The sequence below is a fragment of the Rhipicephalus sanguineus genome, chromosome 8 (assembly GCF_013339695.2).
Source record: "Rhipicephalus sanguineus isolate Rsan-2018 chromosome 8, BIME_Rsan_1.4, whole genome shotgun sequence".
In the NCBI taxonomy this organism is placed as follows: domain Eukaryota; kingdom Metazoa; phylum Arthropoda; class Arachnida; order Ixodida; family Ixodidae; genus Rhipicephalus; species Rhipicephalus sanguineus.
In genome coordinates, this window is record NC_051183.1 from 53,731,553 (window position 1) to 53,743,978 (window position 12,426).

At 44.4% G+C, this 12,426-nt stretch overlaps 1 protein-coding gene and 1 long non-coding RNA gene across 3 annotated transcripts in view; one reads left to right on the top strand and one right to left on the bottom strand.

The window, feature by feature from the left end:
• Nucleotides 1-12,426, top strand: part of LOC119401904 (uncharacterized) — a 227,201-nt gene that overhangs the window by 163,575 nt on the left and 51,200 nt on the right. The gene's annotated exons all lie outside the window — the stretch shown is intronic.
• LOC119401899 (uncharacterized) overlaps nt 1-12,426 on the bottom strand; it is a 39,636-nt gene that overhangs the window by 12,699 nt on the left and 14,511 nt on the right. Inside the window, exons 7-13 of the mRNA XM_037668902.2 lie at nt 11,154-11,232; nt 7,482-7,658; nt 6,433-6,589; nt 4,255-4,378; nt 3,255-3,354; nt 1,913-2,031; nt 1,070-1,268 (exon numbers count right to left, since the gene is read on the bottom strand). Coding sequence (XP_037524830.1) covers nt 1,070-1,268; nt 1,913-2,031; nt 3,255-3,354; nt 4,255-4,378; nt 6,433-6,589; nt 7,482-7,658; nt 11,154-11,232 — 955 coding nt within the window. The remainder of the gene's footprint in view (nt 1-1,069; nt 1,269-1,912; nt 2,032-3,254; nt 3,355-4,254; nt 4,379-6,432; nt 6,590-7,481; nt 7,659-11,153; nt 11,233-12,426) is intronic.

Sequence of the window (12,426 nt, forward strand, 5' to 3'; positions counted from 1 at the left end):
TATAGGCTCAAGTAAAAGTGGTCCTTAATGCCAAAGAGATTTCCGGCATTCAGGAGAATGTAAAAAGCAAGGACTGCAAAAGTGTAGGGTTGGGTGAATAGCAAGTTTGAGGCTCAAAGTGAATTTGAAGCAAATACCGATTTGGTCGAATAATTTTGAATAGCATGTACCACATATGAAGAAAAATGAGCATTTCTGTCGTAGCCCAACTTATTGGCACAATATTTTTAAGACTGAGAATAAGGCTTGTGTGAATGTTGTGAGCTTTTGGTTCAAAGCTAAGTGGAAACAAATTTGAATAGTAGCAAGATTTTAATAGCAGTAGGGTGCAAGTCATCATTGGTAAATGAAGTTACGTTGCGAAATTTCCTATACTTAGTGCATATAAGCCTGTACAACACGTCTTTAAACTTAAATAATAATATGAGCTGCAGGTGATATGAACACTTAACATCTACGTGTGGCTTCACAGCAGTGCAGAGTTCTTCTGGACAGATGGATTCGTGGCATAGCAGCCCCACACTGCAGTGAAACCACCTTTTCAGGGGGTTACATGCGGTAAAAAACGTCTATGCGTTCACTTCAAATACTTGGAAATTTCGGAAAATTTCAAATTCGTGTCGAAGCTAATTCGAATACTGTAATATATGTTCAAATAGTTGAAGCACTCAGATATTCACCTATGCCTATTGAAGTCTTTTGTTCCTCGGAAGGTTAAAAAACGACCTGGTGCTCTATCCAAATTGCAAATAGTATCCGGCACAAAAATTTTGGCCTTCCGTTTTATTGCTGCAATGTGTTGCTGGGGGCCTGTTAGTAATAACAAGACACATCGTTTGCTGGTTAATACAGCTGATTAATAGCTCCAATTTGTGTTTATTTTTCTTTAAAACCTTTACGAAGAACCACTTAGACACTCCTATTAAGAAGCTCATCAGTAGTGTCAGTAGTTTCCATATGAAACTTTACTTTTGACTGCAATTTCAGCAACGTTGCGCATCTCGAAAATCCGCTTATCTCAAAATTTTCTCCGGTTTTAACCATTCTGAGTTAAAGTATTACTGCGTACCTCGAAACTCTGTTCCAGCTTGCGCGAAATCCTCTCGATGCTGTTCTCAACAGAGAGCCGCCTGTTGTGGTTGTTGACGGGAATGCTGGGGCGCGGCAGTGTTCCAGCAGCATGCATGGGCGGGGGAGGCTTGTCGCGCTTTGCCGGAGACTCAAGAGCCTTCCGCTTGCGGTTGACCGAGACCAAGGACTCGACAAACCTGCACGAGATGCATGGATAGTTCTCCAAGGCAATGTTGAAGCCTCGTTGTGCCGTTTGTTGAAACTATTTTGAGCCATCACAGAAGAAACATTTTTTTTTTGTTTCTTGGCATGCAGTGCTAACGCGCTCCACACAGCGGAAGCAGGAAACACGTATATTTTAGTTTGATTTTAAAGTTTTCGTCGGCCAGTATCTGCAAGCCAACTCCGCTGCAATGGACATTATGATGAGTCAACACAGTTCACTGGGTCTGCGAAATCTGCGTCCTGGATGCAGCCGAAATTGCTGACAGTCGTTGGATGGCAATTCACTCCTCGTTGTTTATGTGCAACACACGCAATTGAATGTAGCCCTCAGATTTGTGTGCACGTTACAATTGGGCTCAAGAGCGAAATCAGCATCAACATAGTTTTTCAATTTTCCTCATGTAAAATTACCTGCGTGTTACAACGGGGGCATGCTAGTATTGTGCAAATACAGTAACACATGGACTACAGAGTAATTGTAAAAGGAAGACAATAATGCTGGTTATTCAGGTTGCGAGTTACTTTGTCACTCTCTTAATTCCCAGCTCGTCACGCATTCCAAAGCTGAAATGTACAGTAACGTAAGAAACGCCGTGCGACCGAGCGCAGGACTTACTTTTCGCGGCTGAAGTCCTGCTGAAAGTTGGCCATGATGGTGAGGTGGAAGGCAGGCATGACGACATCCTCCATGGTCAGGCACAGGGCTAACGACAGGTAGCTTGCCGTCACGGGCTTCTAGGAATTACAAGAGGCACGATTTCTTGGCATCAGCAAAAGTGCGAGCTACCCGCAGCGTTCTCAAACATTTACTCCCAACACGGATTCCACAACTTGAAACAGCAAAAACAAACCAGGGTGTCTACCAATTTAATTTTTCCAAATTCCCCGACCTTTTGAGATTTTCCATGAGGATACTAAGCATATCGCCCGACTGATAAGCTTGCTAGGAAAGCTGACTGTACTGGAAACAGGCCCACAAGTGGTAAAAAGAAAGGGCACTTGAATAAACCGAGTGCAGAACTGAAAAAGTCTGCCGGTGAGCTTCTGCTCATAGTGCTTCTGGCCAAACCAGAATGCCTTCAAGCTGAGAGCTGAGGTCATGGCAAAGACAAACAAGCACAAATTTATCAGTGTGAGTAACATCATGCTTGGAAATAGAGATATGCTGTGCGAATTTATCAGTGTGAGTAACATCATGCTTGGAAATAGAGATATGCTGTGCGACCTGTAGAAGAAACAGTTAGTATGCACTGTCCTTTTTTGTACGCTTTTGCTTAGCTATTTACTGTAGTTGCAGAAAAAAAAAAGCCGCGACTTCATAAGCTATGATCAAAGGTAAAGATGGTTTCCGTGATGGTTTCTGGACTGCCATCAGTTACTGTCCCCAATCAAGCCAGGTTTTTAAAAGATTCCATGAGAATTCCCCCGACTTTTCCAGGCATGTCCAAATCCCCTGACAATTCCAGGTTTTCCAGGTTCGTAGACACCCTGACAAATACGCGCTTATAAACATGACTGTTTATCGATAAAGGCAGTTGAAAGCGAGAACTTGAGTACTTGTCCTGTTATCCTGATGAAAACTTAACAGCGCGAAAAAAACATGAACAGACAAAGGGAGGCGACAAGGACTAGCGCTGAGTGGGACATGCATGGACTATGGTAGTCAGTGTCGCCTCCCTTCGTCCATTTGTTTTTTCCACGCTGTTAAAATTTTTCTTGACAACGTATAACTCGCCTAAACGCTCCCGTCCTCTCATGCATTTTTTCCGACATCCTTTGACCGTCAGGCTCCGAATGCTGAAGTCTGATGCCAACGAGCAAGACTCCTGTGGACAGAATTTATTTTACGTCAAACCTGACTCAACACTCCCCAATTGATATGACAGCAAATTCGTAAACGTTTCATAATGTTTAAGAAGATAGGCTGATATGTAAACATGCGCATGCAATACCCTTACCTGAAGAAGCTCCTGGAGGCATTCCTCGGCATTTTCGAGTTTGGTCATGAACTGCCGAAGAAAGTCCAGGCATGTCGTCACAACCTCCACTTGTTTGGCACTGAGAGGGAATTGGAGTAAAAAGAGCGCACCTTAATTCGTCATATCAGTTTTCTCGGGATTTGACTATATGCCACATTTTCTCGCATATAACCCAGATCAAAAAACAGAAAAATGTGCTGAAAAAGTGGGGGTGCGGGTTATATGCACGTTTCTTTTTCTTTTTGCAGAGTTAAAGTTACGGGTGCAGGTCACATGCAGGGGTGGATTATATGCGAGAAAATACAGCATTTCTAAATAAATTCTTATTGATGGGAATGAGTGAAGTGAAGTACGGGGCTACCCAGAAAACAGCATTAACAATCTTGTCACGATATTGTCACGCATACTTATTAATTTTATTTTAATATGATCGGGCTTCACCCACGAAAAAACTTGCCACCGCTCGTAGCAGGCCGTGCCGCAAAGTTTAGAAACTTCGCGATTGTTTCAGACTGCTCCAAGATTATGCGCAGGACATGAGTAGACGAGTTTATTCTAAAGCTAACGCGAGCACCAGTGATAATGCCAGAAGATTCGAAATGGAATGTATAAAAGCCGATGCATTTCGCAGACGAGCAGATTGACGAACGATGTCCGTGCTTGCCGTTATCATTGTACAGTGTGTGTGTTGCTTGTACTTTGAGTCTCTCTTCTCTTTGGGACAAGTTCACCCAATAAAAAGGTTTCAGCTTTACCATCTTGAGTTTTACGTCCCTCGCCGTTACATCCGCATGAAAGTATTGTATCTACAAATGACTGCAATGATTACAGGTTACAATTTACAACTGCTTTAAGGGTCCTAATGTATAAGGAGCAGTGATAGCACTCCATTATACTGGCTGTTGCGTTGCTCTTGATCTAAACATAAATATTTGCCCACCCTCAGATATGAAATACCCGGATCGGACAGAACACTTACATGCATGCGTCTTGAAGGCAGTGAGGATCCTTGGCGAGGTAAGGCTTCAGGAGGGCCCTGATGTGCTCCACAGTGAGGCACTGCTTGACGATTGTCTCACCACAGATACCGGAGTCAGTCAGAGCTTGGCACAGAAACGAAAAAAAAAATAGGTGTTTTGTTTTCTAGGCTTGAATTATTGCATGCACAACAGCTCTACGGTAATCTCATTGCGTAGAGGTTAGACTTGTTACAAACTTGCACCTAATGTATAAATACAGTAGAACCCCGCTGTTACGTTCCCGGCTGTTACGTTTTCCCGGCTGTTACGTCGTTTTCCGCCGGTCCCGGCATAGCTCCCATAGGATACAATGTATTGGGAACCCCGCTGTTACGTCGTAACTGTCGGACCGTTCCCGTATGATACGTCGCGAAGTGCGCCCGGAGCCGACCGAGTGACTACCAAAGAGAGCGGCCATGGCGCATTTTCACGCAGCTTGGCCTCGTTTGACCGTAATATTAGCCGCATGAGAGGCGCAAGCAACAGAATCTTTCAATTGATGCAAACAAAAGCATGGCCTTCGAGATTCAAATTGCAAAGATGGCGTCTATGACGTAACTGCTTGCGAAAGCAAGGCCTTCGAGATTGGCATTTACTATTGACAAAAGCATAGCCTCTGAGATTTGCATTGCACAAACATGGCGTGTATGACGTAATTGCTTGCGAAAGCAAGGCCTTCGAGATTGGCATTCACTTCTGCCATCGCGTTGGCGTAGACTCATCATCATCGTTATTTGTCGGAGAACGGGAGGAGTTCGAGCTGGTTGGAGCTCGCATGGTCGTGCGTGCGGTTCGCGGTCGGACTCGCCGCGCCGGTCGTGATTGCGTGTGCTTAGTTCTTTCATGCCTACAGCTGTTGGTGTTAAAAAAATCACATACGTTGATTACATTTCTGTGGATAAGGCTGTCCTAAGCTCCGCGTTTCTATCCATCGACTAGATCGCGGCTGAGCGCGCCAATTTTCGTGCTGCTCGTAAGAATTGAAATAAAATTCTGTACCACTAAATATTTTGCCGTTTTTCCTGTTTTTCGGCTGTTACGTTTCCCGTCTCTTACGTTTATTTCCTACGGTCCCTTCAAAAACGTATCAGCGGGGTTCTACTGTACCTTTATGTCTGGGACTCATTAACGGAACGCACTTGTTATCTTATAGGAGAGAGAAATTGACAATCACCCGTTTGTAGCACGAAGCCAAAACAGGTGGTTGTGAATTTCCCTTTCTAACCCATCCGCCAACGTGCAGCATTGCGCAGAACTGATCTGCAATAACTGTTACATTCTGTTATCATTGCAAAAGGTTTCATATTGATATCGTCATATCTGCGTCTGTTATATCGAGATTATATTGAGAAGGATGAAACATGCGAACATGTTCATACAATTTTACATACCGGAAAAAGCCCTCTTGCACAACAAGCTCCATGGGCGTGCATAACACAAGCCCATAATCAACATTTGGCAACCTTTTAAGCAAATGAGGCCACTCTCCCAGGGAGGCAAATCCATGCTCGCACACGACTAACAGCTGTCCGAGAGACAGATTCACTCCTCCAAACCTCCACTCCTCCAAAAATGTGGTGTTGAGTGACCCAAGTCATCATGATCCAAGCATCTGGCTACCGATGACTTATCTGTCCTGCCAACTCTCCATGAAAGTGTGCCGTCAAGAAAACTTTAAGACTACCACATGACCATCGGGCAAGCTTGAAAGGTGTCGCATGCGTGGCACGTCAATCAAAACCCTCCCACTACAAGACAGCTGATGACGTTTTCTTTTTCTTCCTTTTTTTTTCCATTATAGTCATTCCATGCAATGGTTTGAAGGAGGGATTCGGCAAAAGCAATTGAGCCAAATTGAAAGCCATCATGAATTTCAAGCTTCACGCCAGAAGTCTGGGAAACAAGCCACGTTTTTCTGCGTGTCCTTGATTATGATGCACATATTTTTGGGGAATCAGCATGTGTGTCGCTTAGCGCTACGCTGACATACCAACCTTGCCCGATACACTTCAATACGTACAAGCACACAACCTAACACCACACAGGTCACTGGTCTTCATACAGCATCGTAACTACCGCTTCCGTCTACCTCTTTGCTACACAAGCCACAAGCCTGTCCCTGCACTCTCGCGGCTTACTGTGAAAGAAGCGCAGGCTGGCCAAGTACATTTCCGGGGCAAAGTACAGGCTGTCGACCTCCTTGTCCTGCAGGGCCACCAGGAGGACCGTCACAGCCTTCAGGAATGCTGTCACAGGCGCGTTGTGGGCGACCAGCAGGTTCTGAGTGCACATCTCCTGCAGTGAACAGAGGAAAAAAAAAGAAGAGCGTAGGGCACCCGTTATAACCCCCACACTCCAAAGCAGACTCCTTACAACTGCTACTGGCACATTGAGGAGGAGGCACAGCTGTTCAACAAAAGTAAGCGTTTCGCCATCATGCTGTACAGCCAGCATCGCCAAAGGGTTCATGAACCTTAGGCTTGGTGAGAAAACACATCCTGCAGATAGCAGACACTGCTATGAACAGCTCAGCCAAATCTTGCTGTCGTGCACGGCAAAGACAGCTTACAAGTAGAGCACAGAGTTTCCATTTTCTAAGGTGCTCTCTTTGCATACAGAGGCCCGTCCTCACTTGCTTCGGAGCTGCCGGTGCCTCCTGCATCACGTTGGACAGTGGGTAGTATGTTATTTGCCAATAGCCAGCATAAATCAAGAGTGGTGTTTGGATCAGATGCGCTTCTTGCCATGGGCTGTTGCCACGTATTGGTGCTGCGCTAACATTGCATAGTGAGCCACACTGGTGCGCAAGATTCACAACAGGAGAGAGACAGCGATCGTGTTTCATGATGTGCACTATTGTAACTAACCCAAACCTGGATATAACGAACACATATATAACGAATTATAGGTAATAACGAAGTAAATGAAAAATAGTCTTCCATAAATACAGGGTTATGAACGCATGCTTGCAACGAATTTTCGAATATAACGAAGTTATTTTCTTGTCAGATCTGACCTTGCTATCATGATGCCATGACCTTCAGGTCAGCAGTCAAGCACCATAAACACTAGACCACCGTGGCAGGTAACAGGCCATCTGCCTCAATGCAAAATAAAGTAAACCAATTATGGTGAATCTTACTTCATGGCCGCAAAGCTGTCAAAATGCACGAGTAGTGCCACCAACCTTGGTGAGCAACGTGACCAGCTTGACGCTCATGTGTGCCACGTCGAGGGAGCTTGCGTTTGTCTCGACGGCACCGACGAGCAAGGACAACAGAGCTTCAAGTGTGCTCGGTGTTCGGCCAACGTATCCTTCCAGAAGCTCGGGCACCGACAAGATGACCGTGAGAAGGTTGATGGTCTGGACCGAAATGAAACGAGAAAAACGAAACGAGAGGTTTTGATCACAGAAAAATATCGCCAATTCGACTGGGAAATGACACGAGTAATCACTGACACATATGCAAAGAAGCGAGGCAGGTTTGTTTGTGGGTCTGAAGTAATTTTTTCACAAAGGTATATCTCAATGCTAAATTTGGACAGTTTTGAAGTCACTCGCAGGGTGAATTGTGAAAATAAACCCATAAAGGCAAACCTTGGCGGCCCTCATTATAGGAGTGCAGATGCCAATTTTAGAGGCTAGATGACATGGAGCACATGCTTTGCGTGGTTATATGGAATGCAATCACTACCTATGATTGACAGCAGATGGCTGTTTTACGAAATGCTGCCCGAAGACAAGTCTGAAAATGAGTGCATATGTGCAGTCGAAGCCACATATATCAAACCCCTTAAAAAAATGAAAATTAGTTCGGTATAATGTATAATTCAATATAAAACTTTTAAAGAATTTACCGTATTTTTGGTGTGAATTTGGTGTGCAAGATGGCTTCACAGCACTGGTTGACGATAATGCAAGGAAGGCGGCTTATGGCAATATACGTGGGGATTTTTCTTCTAGTTTCTTATTTTTTCGCGGTGTGTAGTTGGCGATGCGGGTCACATGCAAGGGCTGGTTGTAGGCAAGAAAATACGGTAGCGATGTAAACGTCTTATTACACAGCTGCGCGTGCTTGCCGGGCGCCGAAAGCCTCTAGTAAGCCTTGGCCCTAATGTTGGCGTTGTTTTTCAATACCATACTCTGCGTTCTTCTTGGAATGCTGTATGCAACGACGACATCGAACTTCCTTTCTCTACACTCGACTGTGTCGATTATTGCCAGCTTTGTGAAGAACAGCCGGGTTCTTCTGTTCTACAGCAGGCAGTGAGTCAACAAAGGGAGCCGAGAAGCGAACGGCAACCCCAGACGACTACCACGACAAGAAATCATGGAAGAAAGCATGCGATGGCAAAGTGATAGTTTCTACTTGCTCTGTGCGACGCCCTCCTAATCAGACCACTCACTCTCCGACATGCATGCGAGAAAGTCCTCTTCCGTGAGAAAAAGCGAACTTCTTGGGACGTATCGCATTGCCCGATATTCGATATAACTGAAAACTCGATATAACAAACACAGAAATAACGAAGTAAATGAAGAATAGTCTTGTCACATATACAGTAAAGACCTCGTTAATTCGGATCTCAAGGGAGTGAAAAAAATGTCCGAATTATCCGAATGTCGAATTAACGAATGCATAACAAAAACGCACATTTTCAATTCCTTTATCGCATACCTTTATTTTGAGAAGTAGTCCGTGATGCTTGTTTGGTTTTTTGTGGACAGCTGGGCGGCAAGGACTAGTTTGCGGGCATGTGACAAACCCTCTAGCGCAAGAGTATTGCCTGGGACATCATAACAAAACTCCTCTAGAACGACGAGAGCATCCGCGGTTTCTTTTGCGGTACGACGCACCGGGCAGAGTTCATCGCACGGGTCTTCGTCGGACGCCTCATCTGTCTCACCGATGCCTTGAAAGAATCTATGTTCATTCGTAGAGCGTACCTCTCTGCTTGCGCGCATATAAGTGGTCCACTCAACTTCAGCTTCGACTCGCGTACAGCAACGATCCACTGCAACAGCGCTTCCTCCAGTTGTGGGTGAGCTGCGGTGCACGATCGCTTTCGTCTGGCGTGAAATTTCTCGCCCTCAAACGCTTCCATTATTTGAGCCTCGTTTTTCACGTACGTCGATAGCGTGCTTCTTTTTAAGTTGAACTGACGCATCACCTCTTCTCTGGAAGTGCTGTCTTTCAGTGCCTTTAGTATCTTCACTTTAGTTGCCAAGCCCTTACAAAAATAGATTTAGACAGTCTATAGACAGTCTAAACTCATTTTTAGGCAGTCTATAGACTGTCTACATACATTTTTGTACGGGAGTCCTTCGCCGCGTACTTCGCGCGTTTCGCCGGTTCTGACATTGCGGCAGGGCGATACATCGCACCACCACTATGGTCCGACCAACACCTCGCGCACCGACACTTCCGATACACTGAACAACGCACCGAAGAGGAGGAAAAAAGCACGACCGACGTCTGCAAGTCCACACGCTATCTGTCGGAGGCCTTGTTAGCCACCTTGGGCCTTGTTTCTTTGTTATCCATTCTCCGCCGATGACATGCGTGCTCCAAACTGCCACCTTGCGTCCCCTTTCATAAGTTTCCGAAAAAAATGCGGTTTTTCTTGGCCTCCGCGATCGACATCGACAGCGCACCGTTGCTGCCGGAGCCCATCTCGGAGACCATAAGTTTGCACATGTGTGACAAAGAAAATGCAATGCGATAAATATTATGGCCTCCGAGACGCAGTTTCAGTTTCGCCGTCTTTGGCTTGCCTCCAATCCGAATTAACCAGTGCGCGTGCAATTTTGTGACGAATTAGCGAATGTTTCTTGCCATAGGGCTATGAACATCTTTGAAGGGAGGGTGTGGGAATGACATCCGAATTTTCGAATTAACGGGGGCCGAATTAACGAGATTCTACTGTAGTGTTACGAATATACGTTTATAACAAATTTTTAGATATAACGAACTTATTTTCATTTCAGGTGAGACAGTTAGAACGAGGCTTGAGTATCAAGACTTCCAGCCATTTTTGTTTGATGTAACTGGAAATTTTCGAATCCACTGACGTTAAAACATTGTCACGTTTGAAAATAGTTTGATATAAAGGATAATTCAACTTGTCCGATATCGATGTAGTTGGGTTTGACTGTATCATGAAGCAGCCACCAAATGAGCTTGATGCCACCAATAATGTGATTTCAGTGACATCAAGTACCATTGATCTAAGTCACTGAATCCTCATTCACCCCTGCTGGTGGGAATTTTGAAACTGGGGACTTGTAATAAAAGTTGTTCGATATGAAATTGCCAGAAGCATGATTATGCACAGTACTTTCATGGTTTCAGCACTGCAAGAAGCTGTGTTGTACCCAAAGAAAAAGTGTCTTCAGCTGAGAATGCGATTCCTATGGTTTTACCAAGGTAAACAAGTTATAAGCACCAAGATAAAAAAACCAAGAAAGAACATTGGTGGATTACCTTGAAGGTAATCCACCAATCACCAGAGTAAGCAAGGTAAACCACCAGGGTAGAACTGGTCTGTTTCTAAAAAAAAATCTATCCACACAACAGACAAGCGAAACTGCTCTATCCTTTTGTGTGATTCACCTTACTGGTAAACCAATAACGTAAAAAGAAATGCAAGAAGCATCCAAAAGGTTTTTCTTTCTCTTTAAACGTATGAACATTTTACTGAACAGACTGATCTCAGAACTAAGCTTTCCTACGATAAATGAAAAATCAGAAGGCCCAACAAAGCAGATCTCCACAAGAACAACAAATGCACAGTGAATCTGCTACAGGCTACACAAGTGAAAAAAAAAAAAAAAAGACAAGGATCACAAATGTGGCCTCACCGTCCGCAAGTCCTCTGGTTCCCTCTGTGCTTTCTTTTCAGCCAGCTTTGACGCACAGGAGACCATCATCTTGTGGTACCTGGCAAAAAAAGAATAATCATAATAAAAATAGGTGCATAATGGCAGGTCTGCCCCCTGCCAGATAGCAAATTGTGATAAACAATGGCTCGCTATAAGAAAACAGCATAGAAGAGGCTCGTACATTTTGTACCTAAGTTCATACTTTCTTTCTATACTGTCTTCATTTTTCTGCGCTGTTTTTAAAATGAATGCAAACCAACTTGCCCAAATTTCCGTTCTCTCATACTGAAGACTACAAAAAGATGGAATTGTAAGACAACAACCAAGCCAAATTCATTTCTGTGAAGTTCAACTATCTTAATAAGGCTAAATTATGTGGCCATTACGAGATGATACAGCTGTGCATAACTGCACATAACAAGGTTCCACAAATATTTTGTTTTGTAAGTGCAAGATAGTAGTTCGATATGTCAGCAGTTGCTAACATTTTTTTTTTACAGATGTGACCATAATTTTTGCATGTACTCTCACTGTAACTTTACAGTGTTCATAAATTGCTTGACATAAGGAATAATTAGATCTGAACAAGTTCAATATAGCCTCGTTCAACTGTACTGCCATAAACGGGAGGCTTGGTTAGAGGAAACAGGAAACTGAGGTGCACGTATCAAAGCTGCCCAAAATATTCTGCACCACATCAGGCCCAAATATGAAGGCAGAGAGCATCAACATTTTCAAACACACCCAAGGACCGTGAAATCTTCCAGAAACTTGAATGGCATTAAAAAGATGGTTGATCCCTCCGTCATAGGAATCGGAATAACACGAAAGTAAAGCGTGCCCTTACAGAAGTAACTGAATGTTTACTGTACATTGATATAAGTGAGTTTGCACAATGTATATTGATGTCTGGCAGCTATAGCACCGTTTAACGTGGATGCACCCCCTTGACGATTAGTGGTACATCTCCATCCCGACGACTAACGTCCATGTTAAATGATTACACAAAACCTTGTGGTAGCTGTAGTACGTAGTTAACGGTGAAAGCGTAATCAGAGAACGAGGTGTGATAGACAGAAGAGCGTCGCATATTGGACGCAGAACTTGGTCGCCATCCCACGGCATGTTAAAATGTGATTGAACACCACGGTCGGACTAGTACTCTAGCCCGACTAAAGGGAAACGCAAAGCGCGTCGTGCCGCCCCCCCGGCCGCAATTTTTCTCGGGGCGAGCGCATGAGCGGGGAAGGCG